This window comes from Monomorium pharaonis, chromosome 9 (assembly GCF_013373865.1).
Source record: "Monomorium pharaonis isolate MP-MQ-018 chromosome 9, ASM1337386v2, whole genome shotgun sequence".
NCBI classification, from domain to species: domain Eukaryota; kingdom Metazoa; phylum Arthropoda; class Insecta; order Hymenoptera; family Formicidae; genus Monomorium; species Monomorium pharaonis.
In genome coordinates, this window is record NC_050475.1 from 18117324 (window position 1) to 18141680 (window position 24357).

Consider the following 24357-nt stretch of genomic DNA (forward strand, 5'->3'; position numbering starts at 1 on the left):
CAGCAAAAACGCCATTCGCCGCTTTTCTTACGCACCAAGTGCGCCGGGCTAGCCCACGGGCTACAGGAAGGCCTGCAAATGCCCAACTCCATAAGACGTTTTATTTCGGCCTTGGCCGCTTTTAATTTGTCGGGAGGAAGCCGACGAAGCCGCTCCGTGCATGGAGGACCGGTAGTCAAAATGTGGTGTTCGACAGCACCTGCGACGGGGGAAGCCGATTTCGCGGAACCAATAACCTGCGGGAATTTCGCCAGGATGTCCGCGAACGTAGAACTACTGTCGACCATCGATATTTTGGTCTCAGGGACGTTCAATACCCGGCCGATGGTCGCAAGAGACGTGACGCTGTCGACAAGCCGACGCCCGTGTAAGTTAACGATTAGTTTATAATGCGTAAGCACATCCGCGCCGAGGATGGCATAAGGTACGTCAGCGACTCGGAAACACCACGTGATTGGGCGGCGCAAGCCTAAGTCGAGGGTAAGACGGCGTTCACCATAAGTATTTATCTTGGTGTTATTCGCGGCAAAGAGTTGGAGCTCGGAAAAAGCTGAACGATCGCGCTGAACGAGGCGGGGAGTATCGAAATCTCCGCGCCCGTGTCAACCAGAAAACGTTGACCGGAAAACCGATCATAAACGTGCAGACGGCTTTGTGTCGCCCCCTCGTCCCGAACCGCCTCCGTGCGGGACGAGCGCTCTAGTTTTCCGAGTCGCCTTCGTCCTTCCACGTACACGGTTTTCGGCAAGACGTTGCCTTCGAGCCGTATTTACGATGAACGTAGCAGTAGCCGGACTGCTTGTCCGAACTCGCTGCCGCGTCACCCTTTCTATTCGCATTTCGCTTGCGCGACGTCGAACGCGCTCGACTAGATTTATCGACTCTATTGCTCAGAGCTTGTAACTGCTTAGTGAGTTTCTCAAGTCTCTCGTCTATGCTCAGAGGAGCAGCGGATTTCTCCCGTTTACGGCCCTTAGCGGGCGCGCCCGCGGCGACTGCGGCGACATTACCAGCTCCCGCGTCGGAAGCTTCGACGAACTTGTCTGCCATAACGGCTAATCGATTCAGGTCGGAGACTTCAGAAACCATGAGAACAGCCCGGCACGAAGCCGGCAACTGATCCAAAAAAACGGTCCGCAATACGTCCTCCGAGCAGCCCGAGTCTAATGCGCGAAGGCGCGTTAATATGAGCGACGGCTTGCCGCAGGTCGAAACCTGACCCTTAATCAATTGTCGCAGACGCGATTCCGACGAGCTACCGTACGTCGCGATCAGTCGAGCCTTGATCTGCTCGTAAATATCCGCGGGACGCGGCTCCGCCGTCAACAAGTCCTGGACGGTCTGGAGCGCTTCTAAGTCTAGTTTTTCGGCGATTAAATCCGCCCTCGTCACCGAATTCCTGATTCCGGCGTTTCTCAGAGTTATTTCGGCCTGAACGAACCAGATCGCGGGGTTGTCGCGACAGAAGTTCGCGATCTTAGGCTGCCGATACAACGCCGCGACACTCCCAGGCGCCGCGACGTCGGCGGCTTGCTGGGCCTCTTGAGCGCTCCGGAGTCGGGCGTTCTCGTCGCGCAGCGCAGCGAGCTCCGCCTGTAGCATGCGGTCTACCTCGTTAGGCATTTTCGAACGAAATGCGAGCGTGACGCGCGAACGATCAAAAAGAACAGAAACGAAACGCCTCCTCGAACCCTAGGACCACGCGCGAGGCCGTATGGCAATGCGCGTGGTGACAAAAGAAATGTCGCCCGAGAAACAGATGCCGCACGAGCAAGGCGTAAGCGGCCACGGGCTAGGAAACAAGGGAGTAACTAACGCGCGTAGCAACAGGAACGCGTCAACCCGACAAAAAGAAAGCGCGCTAACGCTGAGAAACGCCAGAATTACAAAAATTAGACTATCTAGCGCGATGACGCCATTGCGAGGATTATCGGAGACCAAAAGAATCTCTCACGATAATCCACGCAGTATCGAACAAAAATAAGGGTACCGGGAAGATGACCGCAGAGGCAGTGGCCCAGACTGTCCCTGCGCCGCAACGGAGACGATGACGATGGCCGGAGTCACCCCCAAAATGGCGGTCCGTGGGGCGCTCTCCACGTGGTGGAAATTCGAGCTGCGCGCGCGTCCCCAAACACCAGGTCCTTCCCGGCGAAGATGTGCTTCGCGCACGACCGTCGGAAGACGGATTTCTCGAATACGTGCTTCGCGCACGACCGTCGGAGGACGGATTTCTTGACGCGGCGTAGCGCGCCGAACGTTGCTGCGGGGCCCAAACCGCAGGCAACGGTGCACAAGGGTGGAGAGACTGCACCCACGCGACACAAAAATATCGCCGCGCGCGCGCTCGCCTGGCGCGAGGCCGGCGCCGGTATGTCTAGATCGAGCGTCCTGAGAAGGACGCTGCGACGACTTTGCCGAGCCCTCCGGTTAAGTAAGGCTCCGGAGGAATGAGTCCGCCTTCACGCACTCCGTAGCTTTCACTCGCGACGATTTTCCCGCGCACATCACGTCGGGGTCACCAATTGTAGGGATAAGTATGAATGTTACCACGCACGTGGCGTAATTAAATTAGGATCGTGTGAGGGATCGTCGCTCGGAAGTCCCTACGACTTCCGTGTGTTACCGGGATAAATAACTGGTCGTAGGAGTCAACGGTAACAACGTTTATTAGCACGGAGTGAAGATATTACAGAACACGCCGGTAAGGCGTGTAGCGGAGCGCGAGACTAATGGCGGACTGACTTGGACTGACTTCCCGCCGGAAGAAGAAGGACCCACAGCGCCACGACGGCACGGGTCATGCATAACATAGATGCGAGTAGCTAGTCGCCACACAGAGCTTATTAGAAAAGAGAATTGGAAGAAATTGTACGTGATATACAAGTTTGTCAAGAAAACAGGAAGAGTAATTTAAAACTGAGTCTCGAGAGCGAGCAATATTATTATAACACCTTACGACGTCATATGACCACATATCCCCGTGGGAGGTCGAGCACGTCTGGTTTTCGTCTTAGGACGTAAACTAACCTCCAAAAACCCCCCACAAGATTCGGGAAATGGAGGGGAAGCTAGAGGATATGGTGCAGAATATACCTGCAACTTCATCGAACATAATACTCGGCAATATCACGGAAAGGAAATTTAGTATTGACAAGTATGAGTTTAATGACAATCGTGTTCCCGTAGCGGCTGAGACCGGGTTTCCTGAGGTTTTTGGATCCGACGACGTGTTACTTGTGGAAAAAGTACATCTAAATGAAATATCAGTAATTATTTAGTTTACCCACACCAGTGAATATTATCATGAAACTATTTGATGCATTTTTTTACACGAAACGAACGAATCTGGCAAAAAAAAGTGGTGGTCTGCTCCAGGAACTATTCACCGGTGTGGTAACTGAATAATTACCAAAATATTTTTTATGCTATTGTATTATTTTATAATTCTATTTTTATAGAACATGGATGGTAAGCCAAGTTTATTCTGGCAGAAAGTGTCAAAACTGAAATCTGTGAGAGATAATTTGAAAGTTCAAAGAAACAAATCTTTTTATTGCAACAAAGAGAAAGCAGGTGTGAGCACAGAAGATCAATTGACCATTGAAATTCACAGGGAGAATTTAGAAAAACTAGCAAAAATGAGTGAAGCAGAAATATTAGAGGAGAAAAAGAAACTTGAGGAAACCCTTGATCCTAATATAATACAATTTTTAAGAAACAAAAATAAATTTGGGAAGAGACGAATTGAACAGGACAACAAGCAATGCAGCGCTTCAGCAACAAGCGAAACGTCAATGAATACATTTAGCGATAAGAAGATGAAATTTTCGTCAAATGACAATAACTCAGGAATGGACTGTGAGATTGAAATAACAAATGCTTTAACTGCAAAAGAGACAACAATGGATACAGAAGAATCTAATAATAGGAAAAAACAAAATGTAATTCCCTTAGATAATGTGGATACAAAAATGGATTGTGAGGACAATAACACTTTGAGCTTACCTGAATTATCTAAAGAAATATTTGAAAAAAGCAAGCAAAAAGGATGGCTGCATATGGACACTCCCGAGCCACAAAAGTTGAAGTGGATGGAAGATTTATTGGAAGAGAAAAAAGATGACCCCTCGCCGAACGAAGAGTACAACGCGAGATTTGATTTTAATGGTAAATAATTAATATATCTAACTATATTACGACATTGATTATGTTCTCATCTTTTACTTGTATTTTTTTTTTTTTTTTTAAGGTGTTTTATTACCGTACAAGGATGAGAATTTATCTGTAGATAAAGGCCTCCATCATCATGGAGAGGAACCCGAACGTCCTGGGTATTCCCTTCAGGAATTGTTGCAGCTGAGCAGGTCTTCCACTCAACAGCAACGATGTACAGCCCTTACCACTCTGGCCAATGTTATGGAAAAGACGCGCAAGGGTTGGTATGACAAAGCCTTGCATCCAGCACCGCTAGTCGCACTCAGTCAAAAAAACGTCCTGCTATTGCTGAGATTCTCGCTGGACGATTCGTCGGTGGCCGTGGTAACAGCGGCTTTGCAAGCTCTCCGAGCTTTCCTGGTCAGCGAGGCGGACGAAGTGTGTTTGGATCGATTGTATGGATTCGACGGATATGCAGAACCCACTCTGACGCCGCAACTCGAGGACAAAGATACGAGTAATCTGAGGGATCACGAGTTGGCACAGTTGGATACCGTGGCTACGTTACTGAGATCGGATTTTTTATTGAGAATTAGGTACTTACAACTTTGTTACTTTTATAACTTCACTATTTTTAATTAATTATTTAATATTTTGATTTAAAGATTGATGATTTTACTGTTATATGATTTTATTTCCTTTTTCAATTATATTAAATTGTAACAGAGCGAAACTAATTTTGATATTATTTGTAGATACATTTTAAATGAGATGCATCCACCACCTGTTGGAGTAACGTATGCCTTGGAGATACTCATCCGTCTCGCGAGACACTCGCACGTAACGGCGTTAAACATCTCGTCCACACCACATTTGTTAGACACCATTATCCAAAATTTTATACCACTGTCTATAGACCAACTAGGTAAATTAAGCTTAAAATTAATAAATAATTTATCTTTAAATAGATTTAAATAAATCTAAAATATTTTACGATTACATAATTATTTATTGAATAATTATTCGGTATTTAAGAGTTTGCATTTCTTACAGCAATGCAGGACGCAATAAATAATGTTTATGGCATCCCCGTAGTTAAGGCGATTAAGTTATGTCGCGTTCTCGTCACGTACGGCAAGAGTCCCGTTGCACAAAAACTAAATAACTTCAAAATTATTCAAGCTATCCTAACATACATTAGCAGCGAGACGGGGTAAGCCTTCTCATGCATCTCTATGTATAATTTTCTTTCATGAGTTTATTTTAATTACTGCACAATTTTCAGTAAAAAAGATGACATAATTATCAGCATCGAAAGCTTGCGACTCTGGAAAATTTTGTTGCATTACAAAATAGGATTGGACAGTGTCATGGGTGCCCAGTTAACTCTCGTATCACAATTGCAGCTGTTGTTAAGTAATCACGATATCCAAAACACATCCGAGTTAGCATGCGAGCACGCCGCGGCGTTGATTGCTGTAGCGAGTCACGAGAAAACATTAAAATCGAACATTTCTATGTTGCTAGCGAAGTGGAGTACACAATTTTCTTCGGTATCTAATGCAATGGTGAGAGCAATTATTATTAATCAATTTCTCGGGAATTACTAAAAAATAATCTAATTAAAAAATGTTAAAAAATCTTTAGACTATCTTTGTATGTTTTCAACCTTGTTATCTCAACATTTTTTTAATATTTAAAAAAACATAAAGTATTGTAATTTTAGTGGAGTGTTATGAAATTGATCGCGGTGAGTTTATCCGCCGTTGACGAGATATCCGCGTTTAGAACAGCATGGCTATCCAACCAACATGTTTTTTTAACTCTTCGGTAAGAATACTTTTTTCTTTTTTTAATCGAAACCTGTAAAAATGACTTGTAGTATAGACAATGTAGTATTTCCTTGCAGTTCTAGTTCAAATTTATTGAGTGAATACAACCCAGCTATGGATCGAGAACCATCCTGCCTTCCAAACTTAGATGTTCTCACGGAAAATGGAGAATTGCAGCCGATCGTATCAGTACATTCGTGCATACCATTTTTGGCAACGATACTGAATACGCTTTACAACAATTCTCGTGTAACAGAGATTCGCATAATACTCGAATTCCCATCTTTCTACAAGTACATACGAGACTTGGAAACGGCCGAATGGAGTTTGGAAAGATCGTGGTACAGCAGAACGGAATTATATCTTTTAACAGCAACAGTAAAAGCGGTAGCCCTTCTTGGAGACATAGTTAACAATCAGATAGCGCAAACTGTGTGGAAGATCACCATCAAACTTATCTCAACATTACCCGCGGATGCCACGGATCATGTGAGAAAGCTCCTTCAAATCGCATTGTCGAACGAAAAGGTGAAGTTGGAGATAATCACCAACGAGCTGGCCAAATTAGATCTGACATCCACAGTAAATCAGGCCAAACTGGGCTTGCATTCCGACGCGGCGTCGCTGTACGAGAGATACATCATGCCAAACGGCGATTGGAACCAGGCGGCGATGCCGAAGGACTGGCTATTCATGCCGCTGGTTCACATATACACAAAGTGCAAAAACGACATCAGATTACAGTCGGAGGATAAAGATAGCGTGCTGACGGTGCTGAGTTTGGCGTTGGTTCTGCCCGATCTTATGGAGAAGCTGTCGCCCACTTTGCGATTTAGCCGACTGATACTGGTGTATCTCTGTGACACAATCTACCTAGACGGCGACGTCTCCGTGCTGTTTCTGAACGTTCTGTCGAGTCTACTGAGGAGATACCACACGCGATTAAACTTCCGGATGGAACTGCCGGGGCTGAGCTCCTTCACCGATCTGTTTACGGCGTTGTGCGAGCATTTCTGTTCGAGCTCGTACGGCGACGACGGTTTTGCCATGACGTTACTGGTGCCAGTGGCGCAACGACATGACTCGCATTACCGCAAACTGCTGTGGTCCGAGCATGCTGCCGCGTTGCGATACTTGAAACTGCCACCGGAAAAGCTGATACTGCCGTTGAAGGAGTACCTCTATCCGGAAGAAGATGACACGTCGCTCATAGAGAGTTACATTACGGCGCTGGTCCGTGGGGTAGTTAAGAAGACGTGGTGTCCGATTTCCTTCACAATTGCTCTACATCACTCGGCGATGTATCTGAAGCGCTCAAATAAGCTGGCGGTGCGAATGCGTACGCAAGTAGAGAAGCTGCAGAACAGAGAAATCGCGGACGCCTTGTTGCATTACGTACCACCGCGATTATAAATGTAAAATAACAGACGCAACATGTGATTTTGTATTTATTGTATGTAAATAATGTATATATATCTTTTTTAGATTTTATACCAGAGTGACCCTTCATTATACATCAATTTTTAATTTAAGATTAAGAGATTGCAGAACATTCCGAGCATTGTAATCTCTAAAGCTTGATTTATTAAATAAGTTCTTTTTCGTTGTATTAGAATGAATGAGACTGTGATCGCGCAGTGCTAGTGTAACAACACACATGCACGTATACGCTTATGAATATTTAAATACATGCATGCGCCTTGAATACGCCCACACAATTAATATAACTTCGAAAATATTTAATCCGTGTTTGCATGTGACATTTCTTTTCTGACCTAGAAACACATTTTGAAATATAATCGAGAATCACCCTGCGTATGCATTACATTTATACAATAATTCTGTTAAAATCCATTGAATGCGAGTAGAGAAAGTAGAAACAACCTTCACAACTACAGTAAGTGTAAAGGTGTTAATTGGTCACTTCACTGATTGCCAGAGTTTTCAAATATTGAGATGCTTTTGAGTTTTTACCATAACAATCGCGTCCGAGAATGCTTCTAAAATTAATTCACACGCGATAAACGCGTATATATCAGGTGAATTTTCTCGATACAAAAATTCTCCTTTTGAGGAACACGAAGATACAAAAAGGAACAAGAAAATGCAAACATTAACGTAAAACGTAAATGAAAACAACACCAGAGTGAACGCTTGGCGTTAATAATATACACGTGAAAATGTATCGTGCAACTTCGATCGCGAAGTTTTGTGAGATCCGACACCGCGTCGTTGAATAAAACTTCTGTTGATGTTTTCAATTTAAAAAAAAAACGCTTTTCCTCACCGCGGCATATTGCCTCTCGATTGATTTATTCGACAATTAAGTATTAATCGGTAATCAATGACGCCGCGTACATTCAATATATGACATACATACATACATGTCCATATGTAAGTATTCCATTATCATTCCGTTTGTATTAGAGTTTGTTTTTTTATTATTAATTCCTTCGTCAGAAAGCTAAAAATATCGGCCGAAACGATTGCAATTGATTATCCTATAGATGTTTATACTTCATCTTGTATCTTGAAATTAGTATATGTTAGTTACTATGATTGTGCAATGCAATCGACATAATGTAATCAGTATTCTATTAACGCATACAGCGTTATGGAAATGGAACTCTTAAATAAAAGATATATTTATAAATCTTGATTTTTGTTAAGCCTTCACAAATATAAAAATGACACTTTGTTTCATATTTAGGCAATCCTTCGATATAAAACTTCGGTAACTTCAATAAAGAGGAAGCTTCAAAAGATCAGTTTACATCAGATTTTTCTGGAATAATTTTCCATACTATCCGTACTATTAACGCAATGTTGCTAGCTGGCGATCAATCTCAATTACCCGATCACCAGATAAATCTTCAACTAAATTTCTATGCAATTTATATTCATCTGTATTGAAAATATTATGAAGTTTCGTTAGAAAAAAATACCATTAACGTAAAATTATTAGAGCCAATAGTTTATAATATTAGATTTGAATAGTTTTTCAATAATTCCCAATAGATTTTTCGCATATTTTTCATAAAAGCTTTTTCATTCGGCGTAATTTGACGCAACTAATTTTATTAAATTAATTTCAAAGCCTATTTTCGAAGCATCAGAGTTACGTTTAAGCAAAATTTGTATACTTATATATATATATATATATAAATTTTGCCTATATATTATATATGTTATATATATATATATATATATATATATATATATATATATAACATATATAATATATAGGCAAAATTTTTAAGCTCTCCTTTTTATGCATAAAAAACTTATGACACACATTTTAAAAAATTATCAAATTAAACACTCATTATCAATTATATTTTGATATTTATTTCAAAATTAATATAAATAATTTCGAGATAAATATAAAGTTAGGTAATTTATCTAAATTTTGGGTTTTATCTATGCGTGTGCTTTCTAGACAAAAGGTGCTCCAGATTAATTAATTATTAACTTCTTATCCGAACATTAACTCTGGTACAATCCGCATTTATCGTTTAATAAGCATAAAATATTCAGTTGAGAGACCGCGTGTGAGAGGCATCGATTGCGGCACGGCGCGACGCGACGCGACGCGACGTCGGATATCTCGTCACGTATAACGAGCTAGTAACAAACCGATATCAGTGAGGCTGATGATGACATTTCGTTAAGATTCTATGCCGAGCTTTCTGTAAGTCTCCCGATCCACCGTGACGAGACGTCCTTCGACGCTGGAGCAATCGAGCTCGATGCAGTGCAGTCTGGCACCCCATTCGCAGTGGCTCTGATCATCCAGTCGATAGTACTTTATCTGCAGGCATGTGGTCAGGTAGCCGGAGCCGAGGACCCTCATGGCGATCGGCAGATCCTCCCGATGACCACGCGCGCTCGCTGGGATGTCCTTGGTGCTGTGATAAGCACTGTAGGCGCATGCCGTAGCATTTCTCGCGCGTTCGATCGCCTCTACTGGTTTTCCGCCGATGCTCAGGGACCTGGAAAAATCGCAAGAATGGAGAAAACATGAAAAAATATGTTCTCCATATAATTTCTTTGGAAAACTACGTCTATAAAACTTTAAAATGTGATTTTTTACAATCTCTTTCTATAATTTTATATTTATCATTTTATATTTTCTCTCTTCTTAATTTCAATAATTTTAATTTTATCTGCGGTATGTTTTAAAAGCGCGTTGCGTTGAATTTCTCTCTCTTTAATCTACGTGCCCCAGGATGAAACTACATATAATAATTATGTATATAATATAATAATTTCATAAATTATTTTTTACAATAAGACTGTAAAAAAATTAGATTGCAATTATACTGAAATAAAATATTTCTTTGAATTGAGTTAGACCACTTTTACTCCTGTTTTCTTTCAATAATTTACCTATAATAATGGCTCAAGATTAAAATAAAGGAAGACAACCTATTTCTTCTCGATAAAGCTGCTTATTTATTTAAAAAAAAAACATCATTTGCTTATTCGGCATATTGACTGTCTGCAAAGTGAGAAACCCAACAAAAGTTCAAATGAGTGCAACGGAAATGACGCGAGTCTCGATGCACGGGGAACACGCGCGGTGGGAACTCTTCTTTTTAGAGGCGAAAATAGATGTTTTACGTGGCACAATCGTTACCATGTGTTTGTATACTTTGGTAATATTTTTCCCACGCCTGGCATAACGTCAAGATAAACGGACCGACGATTATTATATATACACATTCCTATAAGTCAACTCGTCGTAAAAACGCGCGTTTACAGTGTGCTGAGAAATAGCCATTTAAATCGCAAGAATAACGTAGATCTGAATGGATGTCAAATATCATTAAATGCTGTTTCATCCGACAACTTTGTTCAATAATTTCAAGTATTTTCGATCAATTATATCACATTGAACTGTTACTCGTTCAGCGTAAAAATATAATAAACAAGACGCGTTTTAATTAAAAAAGAGATAATACAACAAATATAACAAGCCATAAAATGATGTGATTACACTAATGAAAGACAAACGATATAATTACACTAATGAAAGACAAACGATATGATTACACTAATGAAAGAATATGAAACATTTATTATACTTCTTAATCCCTCTAATTAATTTTGACTTATCGTTATTAACTAAAAGCGCTTAAAATTATTGACTAGAGAGGATAATTACTTAATCCTGACTACATAAAAAAAATATTGTTAAAAATAATAATTTTTTGTTGTTTATTGTTTCACTTAAATCCTGGTCGCGAATTTGGATATTACGTCAAGCTACGATATTCTTAAACGCTTTGATCCTTAGATCGACAGATCAATAAATCTTCAGAACGTCTTTAGTTTCCGATATGAACACGAAGCGCACACTTTGACTCATAACTGGCTTTATTTTTAGGGTTTTTGCGAAGATGATGAGACGAGAGAGAAAAGGAGAGAGAGAGAGAGAGAGAGTTGCGCGCAAATGACTCTCGTGCACGCGTGTAGCCGCGTATCAGCTGCGTGCATCGGCTTATCGTTCGTAATAAACAACCACGTTGCGAGAAATCGGATCGTTATCTGGAAACGGATGGTCCGTAAATCCCGCGAGCACGAAAAATGAAACGTGATATAGCATATAATTAAGTGATAAAGAACAATCTACATAATTTTTCGTTGAAGAAAGGTTCTGAGATTTACATATCATTCAAAAACCGTTCAAAAAACATATAGTATGTAAATAATACACTTGTGTTACTAAATTAGCTTTTCACAAAGCTCGCTCGATTAACATTACAAACTTGGCGAACGTTAAAGAAGCGGAATCAAAACTCTAATCCAAAGAAGAATATGACGAAAATAAGTATAAATCTCATAGAAAAATTGAAAAAGAATTTCAACACCCAATATATCGTATGCGTAAAATGAGATTTCACATTGTGTTTTACAAAACAACGAGAGAGGCGATAAATAGAAGAGATTTGAAAACATGATTTATACGAGTTGGAAATGTTTCACTTGGAAACAAGACGGATGTAGGCGGCAAAGATGCGTCTTACGGGATATACATGGCCAGGTTTAAAGATTAAAAATGTATGTGCGAGAGTCTGTATCTAAAATAAGAGATGAACCGAAACGGAATTGCAACTCCGTAGGCCGGCATCTAAAGGCGCGTGCGAGGCGGTCGATATAGCATTATCGTTCGTAAAAAATGCAACACCCCGTCGGCTTAACAGTAACATCATAAGCTCGTCAATATGTCTACATATTTCTCTTACGTCCTCCTGCCTTACTTCCGTCCACGTAAGGAATATTACAATGTAAGAAAAATAAGGACGGTAAACTTCACGGACGCCTATTACGAAACTTTAATCGCTCGACTTTGCGCATAGGCGGATATACAGCAATAATTAATTGAATACACAACGAGTAACGCGTGTATTCAAGACAAATCAATTCCCCAGATAAGAAAGCATGTAGAAGAACTTTAGTATTTTAATTTTAAAATGTAATATATAATATATTGTGTTATAATTGTTAATCTAATTTCAAAAATTAATTCTAATGTAATATGTAACAATTTAAAAAAAACTGATATTAGAAAAAAATGTTTGCTAGAAATATTGTAATATAAGGGATAATTATTGTAGCATAATTATTGATAAATACATTTTCAAAAAATAATTTTGAAATTAATGTACAAATTATTGCAAAATACAAGGAAAACTTTTTAAATAAAAATTTTACAAAGAAATTTGAAGTAGCATGCATTAAATATATACATATTATTTCAATATTATTTATAAATTTTTGATAAATAATTGAATAAATAGATTTACAAATTATAATCTCAAAATTTCTTTGCACTAAAAGATATGCTTTCTGCTGCTACAAAATGTAACGTTACTGTTTAACTTTCCTATCTGGAAGTTAATCTATTTTTGGTGGCAATGCACAAAGTGTTCTTAGAGAACAGATTTAGTCGGGGAATGGATCATTGATTGTCGTCGTCCGACGACTAAAATGCGAAAAGCAGGCCATGCAGCCAAGAATGCATCGCGTGATTCAGACTAATGATCTACGGCAACGGCTGTTTAAAATTCCACGAGATTTCGGCGAGATAACGCTGGGAGGAAAGCCGGATTTTCGGATAGTAGAGAGAGAGAGAGAGAGAGAAAGAGAGAGAGAGAGATTTTCATTGTCCGAAAAATGACAAGGGGGAAACTGCTCCGTTTCTGTTGTGCCGCGCGCGCAGCGCGGGACACGCGAATCCTTTCGTGACTTTTCCAAGATCACGCGGAACACTTCCGGGTTTCGTGATTGCATCGAGAAGCAGCTAAAATATTTATGCGCATCACATTTGTCGCGTAATCTCCATATTCGATTCCGACGATCTCAACGTGTGCAAATCACGTGCGAATCGGGCGCCTGTTTGCCCGTAAATCACCGGCGGAACGTCGCATTGACAGCTGAAAAAAAAAAGAGAAAAGGAACAGGTTCAAGTTTAATCGTCAACAACGTTTATCTTTCGTAAGCGACGCTTTATCGCAACTCAATTATCGAATAAAAGCCGAACTCCTTCTTACCATTTTTAGCTTATATTAATCTCAAGTTCCTAGAGGAGTACCATCTCAAATTTTCAGCCTTAAATCTTTTGTCTCGAGTATCACAAAAGTAAACGATATTTCGTTTTAGCAAACACGTATGACTCTCAGCTTTCTCTCTCTTTCTCTTTCGGTTGACATTTCTTTCCCTGATATCTCTCATTTTACGAATCAACCCGAGCACGGTCACGTTTCTTCTCTTTTTACGTATTTTACGGTGAACCTAATAACGATTTATTGCCGCAATTATGATGCGCTCGTTCTCCACGCGATTATCGGGGGTTCCTGTTACCGGGAGCGATAATCGCAATGGTACCCGAGCAATATGCCAGGCCTAAGCCCCCGATTGAATTCATGACACACATTCATTAAGCCGGGCCGTACGAAAGACACATCCATCATGTTTCAGCGCTTCCGCGCGTTAAGGCGGCGCCGCTCGGTATACAACCGTTGATCATCCTCTCGTTACTGCCTTCATCAGCGGGTCGCGGGTTGTGTCATTGGTCAACCAATTATAAGGCAGTGCACGTGCACTGCACACCGTGTAAAATCGCGATCGATCCCTCTTGGGGGCTAGGACGAGTTTTGCAGTTCAAGGCGATTCCATACATCCGTGTCTTTCTCGCGACCCGCCTCTCGGGTGGCTCGGAAAGCCTGGGTATCAAATGCAGTTGGTCGCTCGCACACGATGTTTAAAACCCCCTGCGTGGCGCCGATTCCAGGATTACGTACGCTCGCTCGTGCTAGTTTATAAACTGCGCGCGAGGGCGGCGATTATCTTGCTCCGAGATCACCGTGTACACGTAACACGGTCTCGTTCTATAAAAGCGACGACGGGCAAATGTAATGTCTCCCGAAGAGCTCCAATACCTAATTACTCCGTTGTGTAAATCAATCGGCTCGTGTCGATTTAACCAGGTGGTTGCACGCCTGCATTGTCGTTGTCGTCGTTCTCGTCGTCGGCATTCATACGTGCTTATTTGATTTTAACTGCGTGCTCGAAACTTTCCTCAACTGGAGTTTAAGCCGTGCTCTGTGAAGCCAAACGCGACCCCGTTCCGTGTATGTTATAAATTTCGATCTGTACAGAAAATTCTTACGATGCAATATGATATAAATAGAATGAAATAGGATATTTGCATCATTAAATCTATGAATCTCATGAAATATTACCATCTCAAATCCCCATTTATTTACTTCCACTAAAAAATTACTTCAAGTTTTTTATTCAAATATAAAAAGTCAATGGCTTTCACATATTAATAAAATTAGAATTAATAAAAATTGATAAACTAATTAGGTATTAGTCTTAATATTATTTAACTTTGTTTTTAAAATAATCGAATGCCAGAAAACGTAATGCTAGGATTAAGTTACTTCTGAAATTAATAATGAGAAAGTCTGGTGCAATGTAGAGCTCAATTCCAAGATTATTAAAGAAAATTTCTGCAAACTCAACTGATACTTTAACTTTACTCGCAACAGGACAAAGTATATTCGACGTAGATTGGCAATTCTTTTCTTCGTTAAATACTCATAAAGGTAAACATTTACGTATTCGGCAGTCGCGAGTTTATTTTTAGTATTACGGCTAAGTTGGCATTATTAGCGATTCTATATCTGAACATATAGCGAGAAGCCGTAATCCTCGTCCCTGGAGCATAGGAGCTGAGACGTTGAAATTTATTGCTGGGCTCCCACCCCATCTTTGCGCTGAAAATGATCGTATAAATTTCTGATAAACCGCTATTAGTCGAGTGGGACTTTTTTTTACAGTAGTTCATGACCTCCCTTAAAAGAAAAAGATAACGCTTGTCACGCTTATTCGATCCGAATAAGATCAGCTATTTCAACATTTTGACAGACCACAGATTACATTCGGGATCAGTCGACCACGAATTGTTCTAGATACGTGAACTGGATTCTAAATATATTAAAGTTTGGTCAATACAGTTAAATTTTCATTAGTAACGAAGAACGAACTGCGGTCTATTAAATTATAATGAAAACAATATACGGATATATCCCAGCTTGACATATATTTGCTTTCTTCAAGTAAAACTTGTAACGACTAATCGACTGCACCATCGATCATTGAAATCACGTGATGCGGATCCTATCATTCTCCTAAAGAAAGAAAACCCGGCGTTGGATTCCGACAAGCAAAGGGAGAAAGGAAAGGATGCAGCACCTGATATACATATATGTAAAACTGCACATTCACTGTACCCACTGCAGCAGTTGCGGCGGCTTAAAGCTGATGTCGAGCCGGTAAGTCGTCTCGCAGCTCAGCTTCACCGTTTTCAACTGCCGAAACCTGGCGGACGTCTCCATCTTGCAGAAGACCGGACCGGCATTTGGTTCCCTCCTGAGGGACAAGGTCACACGAAAATGTCCATCGGCCCCCATTTAGCCGTCACTCAAACACGCCATAACAGTCACCCGGTTGTCTTGGTGCCTCCCGGAGAGAGAAAAAGAAAGGGAATATCGAGCGGTTACAACAGTGAATAGACACCAGACATGCGGTGTCACCGACGCGGCGATGCCGCGCGAGCGACGGCGTCCTGTCCGACACACCGGTACGGACTACCGGCGAGACCCGCAAGAAGAGGAGACGGTGCAACCTGCGCCACGGGCGTCGCGACGCTCACTGATCCAGCCGAACGACCGTTTGACGTTTGCGACGCCGGTCGACTCCGCGACTAGCCAGCCTTCCTCCTTTTTCTCATGTTGACGCGTATATTCCTCGGGAGATCGGCCAGCGTTAAACACCTGGCAATGATAAACGACGGGATGCGTGGAGCTTTGTTCGAGAAGACATAGAGTTATTCTACGCGCGAAATGATGTATTAGTATTTAGGCGATTCACGCGGCGAAGATAAATTTAAATTGCCAAAATTTACAATAAAGATAAATGTTAATTTAAAACAAATTTACGAGAGTGATAAATTAGCGTGTTAAAATTTGCAGGCGCGTGCATGAATTATATACGATGTATAATTTTTTTTTCAGGAACCTCGAGATATCGATAGCATTAAATGCATAAACAATTTGTAATTAAATGTTAAATGTACAATTATATGTCGAGTGTCATGTCCTTCCCTTTCCTCTATCCCCATTTGTAAATCAGACTTTTTTTTACAGTAAGACTGCGTGTGATTTCAATGGTCGAGAATCAACCGACAAATCGTTATTATTAATTTTACTTAAAGAATGTAAATATATGAACAATTCAAACTTACCTCTCTTAATGTCTGTCATTTTTTTCCGCTGAAAGGCTCGCCATCGATTATGTCGCTCTTACGTTTACTTTAGAGAGTATGCTATATATACGGGACTAGGTATTGTACATCGAGATTGTGCTTGTAATGGCTGCGGCTTATGTGCACAGTTAGGCAGGACAGGAGAGGGCAACTTTTTCTAGGTCTAGAAAAAGAATTGTGTTAGCAGAAAAATTAATTGAGAATTGGTCTCAATATTGAAAATTTACTGTGACTTGAAGTCACATGAAACTTCCAATATATAGAAATAAAATAGAAATATACGTACATGCAAAATTAAAGGTAAATTCGTCTGACTACGGTAATTATTTAGTAACATCGCAGATACTCTTTATAATTGGTCCTTTTATTATTTTATGCGTTGCATATATATCATAAAATAGATATCATAAAATATATCCGCGCAATTCATATTATAATTAATTCCAGACTAAAGTGCAGTCAAAAGACACTCCAATTTGCTATAAATTTTCTTGAAACAGTAACATTAATATTAACGACAAAGAGAATCAGTAAAAATACTACTATAAAAATATAACAGGGTCAGCATATAAGATCGGCGCCGCGTTTGCGCGCGCAGGTACTCGAAGTATACACACAACGTGCCTGTGTTACTTTCTAGTTTAAAAAAAGGAGTTAGAGTTTTAATTGAAGAAAGTGTTTCACATCTAGCGGCCTTGACCGACCGACTTAACTGCAAACAAAGATCGATTTGGCATGCAACTAAAAGAGTTTACGATCCGACCTCCATTAGCAGTGACGCACAAGAAAAGTACGTTTTCTCATATTAACGGGCTCGCTCAGTTGACTTTTCATTGTGTGAAATTTCACACAGAGGAGACGTTACGTTGCACAGTAACACATCTACTCGGCCGTAATAAATCAACTGTGTCAAATCCATTATAAATCACCGTTTCTCGCGTGATGCTAAGCATCACACAATTAAAGTAACGAATAAGTGTAATTGTGTGTATATAACAAGAGATGTATTTATATATAATTTCAGATTGCATGAGATGACGACTGTTTCGCGCACGAACAGCGGCTATATACAAAGATAATCACAGGATCGATACTTATTCGAGAAAACTGAAAAACTCGAGTCTCTCATGATTCTAGTGTTCTCTTCTCATTATTGCATCTACAGTACGTACACTTCGCGCAAAGACGCAAGTGTACACGATTTCAACAATACATCTCTTTGATTCTCCAATAAAATTAGTTCCTACTTGTTAACTTCGTTTTTCTATATTCTAGGCCTCCATATATCTCTCCAATCATGTGCGACATTCATAATTAAGTGCTGTTGTTCGACTGTCTGCTTTTTGTTAGACTTGTCGCTAGAAAATGCACTCAATGCCTGACCAACTTTAATAGTCTGACCGATCTGCAGACAAAATTCAAAGTCTTGCGGTGCCTCAAACAAAAGCACAATCGTGGATCCAAGCCTGAATTCACCGAACAGTTCGCCTTTGATGACGCGTGCGCAATCCAAGTTTGTCTCCTTCCAGTGCACGGCTTCTGGCCAGTGTATCGTGTTGGTCGCCAATCCCTTGTCACAGTAGACTCGTATGGAGCCGACGTTCGTCGCTCCGACCGCTGCGTAAGCCATGAACCCACCTGCCCATTCCCCAACGTATACAACGCGCTCGTTCAACGAGAACAAGTTAGGCAGATATTTGAGCACCTTCGGATTAACGCTCAGTAGCTTTCCTGAAAGAAAGAAGTTGTTTGCTTAGAAAAATTAAGAGGATCTTATTATACGAAGCTATAGTTTTATAAGACGAGGCGCACCTGGAAAATGCCGTCGGAATTTAATGTTCCAATCAGTGGGACTGTGAAATCGATGGTAATCACCAGGTGCTAAGTAAATGGTAAGCTGGTACAATCTGTTGTCAGGATTTTTCAAAAGTGAATTAACATAGTCGTCCTTGTGCATTGTCGTTTCTCTCGCGATTTGATTCAACGTTCGGAAGCTATTTGGGTCGCCCAGAAACTGTCTAAGATCATATGTTACTCCCTTCACTTGCTCCACTCGACAAGACTCCACCGGTCCAAAGTAAAGCACCTTTCCGTCCGCAGGTGAGATCTAAAAAGAAATTTCCTCTAGATACATTACTCTTTCTCTCTTCTTATACATATATTGAAATTAAAATGCAATCAATGTCTGTAATAAAGATATATATAATTGTAAACTAGATTTGCGAGTGAGATAAATTTAAATTAATGCTTTCAAATTTGTGTATGCGTATAAATGTATAATTAATTTTTTCAAAGATCTCAAGATATATCAATAGTATTAAATATATAAACAATTTGCAATTAAATGTTAAATATTGGCAATTATAATTAAACATCTACCATGTTTGCATTCTCAGCGATCGGTCTCGCATTTTGCTTGAGCTTCCTTACAAAGAATTCCACAAGATTAGGAAACGCAGACAGATCCAACTCTATCTCATCTAGATCGGCATGAAACAAATTTGCATAGAATCCGTAAAGCTTCGGCCGCAGACTGACCGGCAGCTCGATACTCGTCAACCAGCCCCATATTCTGCTGATCGTCCTCAATGGTAAACAACAGTAGCACGTTACCTGTACTAGCGAAAAGACTTTACATTTCACTTTGCATCTTGATAACAATGTGACAACTTGGAGAATGTAGACGATCGTCTATTACCATAACGTCGTTCAGCAGTTCCGGCCTGTCATCCACGTCAATCCGATATCCGTGTTTGTGCAGGTAGTCCCATTGCGTTGCCGCAAGTAACAGGCCAGCTCCAGTTGGAACGATAATTCGCCACCTTCGACCGGTATTTTTGATGAATCTCGCGCTGACATTCGAAACAGGTCGCCTGGTGAGCCACGTCGAGCATTTCGGCGTCACCGTTATCGAAGAGCGACAATACTGGCATCCCCTGGTAGAAATTATTAGGTTATATTGGATCGAGATGGAAAGATAGAAATGTCTAATCGCAATCGAATTCGCGAAGAAACATACCTGACAAGGAGACTCAATCTCCATACGTGATTCCTAATCATCCCGCGGCTTATTTTATTTGTTATCTAGAACATAAATTTTATGATGCAAGCATCATTGCCACTACTGTCACAAGACGTGCAAGAACGTGTTCGACAGGTTCACTTCGGCTTCGGTGTGTGGCGTGTTGCCCCGCAAACAAAGCCGGCTCCTTTAAATAAATGCGCGCGCACTTTTGAGATACAATTCAAATTCGTTTGCTTTGAAATTCATATTTTACCGAATAAAGCAGGTAATAATTGTCGATAATAATGAAATATCAAATCTTTTGAATTTGTAGCGCCTGCTCAGTGTGAAAATATTTTCTCTTCCCTAGTATTTCAAAAGAAGGAAAAATCCGTTTTAAAAAATTTTGCATACTATTGCACTAGACGCTATAAAAATATGTACGTTCTAAAGCATTTGATTTTTATAGAATAAAATATATAATAATTAGAAAAGTACAGATATTTTAATTTATAAAAAGATAGGTTTCTAAAAGAAAGGATAAATGATTGAATTTACAGCTTTACTGTTACTATTTTGTTATTTACTAATATTACAAAATACAAATCAAATTGTCTTTTCGTCGATGACAAGAGAGAAGGAGACAGCGAATAGTCGCTCTTCGTCAATTCAATCACTCTCGACGCGAAAAGTGCTGCTGCCATTGCCAGCCGTTTCCATGCATGTGCAGCACGCTAGCTGCAAAGATTCCGAACTGGCATCAACAATGGTCACACGCTTACGTATAGCGTTTCAAAGTAATGACCGCGATGCAATACACGTGTGTTCGAAAGAGTTGAAGGACGCGACGCGGTGCGCGCGCTGCCGCACAGGCAACATGCATACGTCACATCACCTGTAAATCCTGTAATGTGCATTCGTGTAGCGGCTATACGTGCATGTGCGTGTGTTCACACGCGAGTACGCCGACATCGGCGGACGTGCTCCAGGAGGCGGGGGCGCGGTAACAGGTGGCTCCACGTCGCGGCAGGTGAATCGTCTGACCAGATCACTTCGGACTTGGCTTTTTTTGTGTTGCGCTGTGTTGCGCCTTGCGCCTCAACCACCGGGCTCCCCCGTTCTCTCTCTCTCTCTCTCTCTCTCTCTCTCTCGTTCCAAGTAGTCACCCATTGTTTTCGCGCTGCTTATCTCGGTCTTCGCTCATTCCCGCCCCGACCCGCACCAGGTGAGACCGAGCAGCCAGCCGTATTTCCCAGCATCCTTCCCCGACGACGACGTCACTGTTTTCCCTCGTGCGAAGGAATGACGTGCACGACGGTGCGACATTGCGGCCGAACGGCACCCTGAGGCGAGTCAACGTCGTCGTCAACGAGAAGGCGGAGCGCGTTGTCGTTGTCGCCGTCGCTGCGTGAGGAAGAATCCCGTCGCATCCGTGTTGACGGCGCGCCACCCTCGACAAACGATCGCATGAAAGGTCGCTCAAGTAGTAAGATCAAAAGCGAAACAATGCCGCCGTCCTCGCACACCAATTGGACAAGGCCGTTGCTCAAGGGCGGACAGACCACACAGATGCAGGCCGCCAGGCAGCAGCAACTGACGATGGCGACAACGACATCCTCGTCGATGACCGTCGGATGCATTGGAGCACAGAATCAAAATCTCGTAGAGCATCCCGCAACGCCACTCGACAAGAGGATCAAGGTAGTCCTGGTGGGCGACGGCGAAGTCGGCAAGACCAGCCTGGTAGTCTCATACTCCACCAATGGCTTCCCTGGGGAATATGTGCCAACTGCGTTTGACAATTACAACGGTGCGTACGGTTTTGCATGTATCTACTAATGACATGGCTTCGGGATTCATGGATTTATTTTGTAACAATCATCTCGAAGTAATATATGTATCTCGTATACAGTTTGTAGGCAGACAGGATTTTTACTTTTATTTCCAGCCTGATCTTTTAATTGTAATTTTATTTACTTTAAACCATTTAACATTTTATTTTGAGCAAATATACATAAGAATATATTAATTGTTTATATATATATATATATATATATATATATATATATATAAATCATAATAATATTGAGATATTTTTGTATCTAGTGGTGGTAAATGTCGATGGACAACCACTAAACGTCCAGCTGTGTGATACTGCAGGCCAGGATGACTTTAACCCACTGAGATCATTGTGCTACCCTGAGACAGATGTGTTCCTAGTTTGCTTCAGTGTAGTATGTCCTACATCTTACAACAGCGTGGCTTCCAGGTGGATCAATGAAGTGCGAAAATACTGTCCCAATGCTCCAATTATTTTGGTACGATCTATGTTCAGCTCTGACATAATTTCTAAATAGGATATTATATTTCTAACACAATCAAATTTATTATAATGTACATTATTAAATAAATGATATATGATTAATATTCTACTAAAATAATATTATAATACAACATATTATTTAATTGTATTGTAATTTTGTAGGTTGGGACGAAAAGTGATTTGAGAGCGGACGTGCGTCTGATGCTGCAGCTAGCGAGATACGGTCAGGGACCCATCACTACTATTCAGGGTCATCAATTGGCACATAGGCTAGGCGCCGTCAGTTACGTAGAGACGTCCGCGTTGACGCAACACGACCTCAAGGAGGCCTTTGATCAGGCAATAGTCAGTGCCCTCAATACACGGCGCGGAGGTGCCAGTCTACTTTATCGGCGTAGGAAGCCGCCTCCGCTGTGGCGTAGATGGTTGTGCTGCTGGGAACGGCCATCCTCAAGCGAGACCTAAACACAATTCTATTTTTAAGTGTTAGGCTCTAATAACTTCTTTAGAATCCCTCTCTGTGATCATTGGTGGTCGCCCTCCTTTCTGTCAGAATCGTCATAGTCCTCAGAGCATAGCATACTCGGTAGCTGCGTTGGTCGAGGATTATATTATCTCGTCGTAAAAATAGAACAGCTAAAGTACTTTGTTATTTAGATTTTAGGCAGAACGATACTATTAATAGGTACTCGCGCAAACAAGAGCCGAGATCAACTCCGTGGTTACACGCGATACTTCAACGTGATTCACTCATTTCCATGTATTACCCAACATTTTATCATTTTTATACATATGTCAAATGCGTTTTTCACGCATTTACAAACTAACAAACTGCCAAAAGAACGCCAAAATATGATATTAACTGATAAAACCGTGCCGAAAATCATCGTGCTAACTCATGAGAATAAACGATTCGTAGTTAGAAGTTGTTCGGCGGTTTCGCGGTACCATTTATGAATATACTTTACGAGCGACTTCGTCGGGAACAAACGTTAGTTGAACTAGCAATTCTGACAGACGGAGCGAGCGAGTGCTGCCTGCTCGTAAAATTCCTGAGGCCGCGCACGGCATAATTTATTGTAATATTAATCATTATTTTCGTTACTAGCATAATGATTGGCTACTCGCTGGTTGTGATTTTTCGTGTACGTAATATCCTTGTTTTTCAATTGTCGCGGTAAAGATCGGTTCTTTCCCACATTCTCTCTATCCTCTCCTTTATCAAGGATATTAGGTGGCCCTTATTTTGTGACCACCATAGTAATGTATAACAATTGTATATTTTTTACTTGTTGCGACCTCTCGTATATATATATATATATATATATAAATATATTTATTTTTTAATATCTCTTTGATATATCGGTATTTTAGTAGAGTATAACAGTAGCTTTAATCGGACACTTTTTGTAGATCGACGATAAGATCGTGACATCACACACATAGAATTTATATAGTGTATAAGCGATTTATCCGATTTAGTAACAGGAACAATGATATTTCGTAAAATGTTTTTTTTTTTTATATAAGCGTATGTGATGTAGCGTTTGTACGAGCGATATCAACCGTATAAAAGAATATCAAATACAATACAAATTATTGAAAGGGAGACAGAAAAAAAGTTGAATATTGGACGTACTTGGGATTGTTAGGAAGGTGTTGCTGTGATCTTACTCGAAACTTTCTACCGGTAATTCTATTGTGCGTTTTGCATATGGAATTGTAATTAATAAGACTGCAGAAAAGATTCAAAGACTCTGCGCAGTATCGTAGACTTAATCAGCTGTAACACTTCATCTCCATCACATGACATCATCAAAAATAAATTGTATATAAGTATTTATTCATCGAAAAAACGAAAACAGTCTTTATGTGTATATCATTTATGATGCAATCTGTCAAAAAAGAGTGTATAATTGGCACAATTTCTTATATACGAATGAATATCGTTAAAATATTATAGGGAAAAAAAGAAAAACTGCTAAGTCATTGCATCTTATCTATTAGACAAGATGTTAAAAAATTAAAAAGTACGCCACTCATTCTTCTTGACAGAATGTGTATCATGCTTAAGATTAAAGATAACATTTTTCATAGCTTGCTTTGTAATTCTTAATATAAAATTTCAATTTTTATGTGACCTTATCTTAATATTTTCATTGACTGGTTGCTTTTTTAAATTAGTATTCTTGTATTAACAAAC

General features: G+C 40.6%; 4 protein-coding genes across 6 annotated transcripts; 2 read left to right on the forward strand and 2 right to left on the reverse strand.

The window, feature by feature from the left end:
- The first annotated feature begins 236 nt into the window (after window positions 1–236).
- On the forward strand, window positions 237–8643 carry LOC105829667 (RNA polymerase II-associated protein 1). Of its 3 annotated transcripts, XM_036291659.1 has the most exons (10): window positions 237–367; window positions 2649–3248; window positions 3462–4170; window positions 4253–4754; window positions 4914–5083; window positions 5212–5371; window positions 5444–5574; window positions 5686–5726; window positions 5885–5988; window positions 6068–8643. In XM_036291659.1, the coding sequence occupies exons 2-10, from the start codon at window positions 3060–3062 to the stop codon at window positions 7401–7403; spliced, it is 3342 nt and encodes a 1113-aa protein (XP_036147552.1). In that variant the 5' UTR covers window positions 237–367; window positions 2649–3059; the 3' UTR covers window positions 7404–8643. The 3 variants fall into 3 exon arrangements, with proteins under 3 accessions (XP_036147552.1, XP_036147551.1, XP_036147553.1); XM_036291658.1 differs by having other exon boundaries at window positions 5444–5726; XM_036291660.1 differs by lacking the exon at window positions 2649–3248 and having other exon boundaries at window positions 270–367; window positions 5444–5726.
- Window positions 8644–9315: 672 nt separating this feature from the next.
- On the reverse strand, window positions 9316–17078 carry LOC105833901 (CB1 cannabinoid receptor-interacting protein 1). Its single transcript, XM_028193213.2, has 3 exons — window positions 16807–17078; window positions 15798–16336; window positions 9316–9982 (listed from the first exon to the last, which is right to left on the reverse strand). The coding sequence occupies exons 2-3, from the start codon at window positions 15971–15973 to the stop codon at window positions 9658–9660; spliced, it is 501 nt and encodes a 166-aa protein (XP_028049014.1). The 5' UTR covers window positions 15974–16336; window positions 16807–17078; the 3' UTR covers window positions 9316–9657.
- Window positions 17079–17173: 95 nt separating this feature from the next.
- On the reverse strand, window positions 17174–20184 carry LOC105833903 (phosphatidylserine decarboxylase proenzyme, mitochondrial). The gene is made up of 5 exons (XM_028193212.2): window positions 19847–20184; window positions 19526–19763; window positions 19207–19440; window positions 18640–18934; window positions 17174–18558 (listed from the first exon to the last, which is right to left on the reverse strand). The coding sequence occupies exons 1-5, from the start codon at window positions 19885–19887 to the stop codon at window positions 18092–18094; spliced, it is 1275 nt and encodes a 424-aa protein (XP_028049013.1). The 5' UTR covers window positions 19888–20184; the 3' UTR covers window positions 17174–18091.
- Window positions 20185–20301: 117 nt separating this feature from the next.
- LOC105837198 (ras-related C3 botulinum toxin substrate 1) lies at window positions 20302–24132 on the forward strand. The gene is made up of 3 exons (XM_012681770.3): window positions 20302–21641; window positions 21938–22149; window positions 22317–24132. Exons 1-3 carry the CDS (start codon window positions 21299–21301, stop codon window positions 22617–22619), a joined length of 858 nt encoding a protein of 285 aa, XP_012537224.3. The 5' UTR covers window positions 20302–21298; the 3' UTR covers window positions 22620–24132.
- Window positions 24133–24357: the final 225 nt, after the last annotated feature.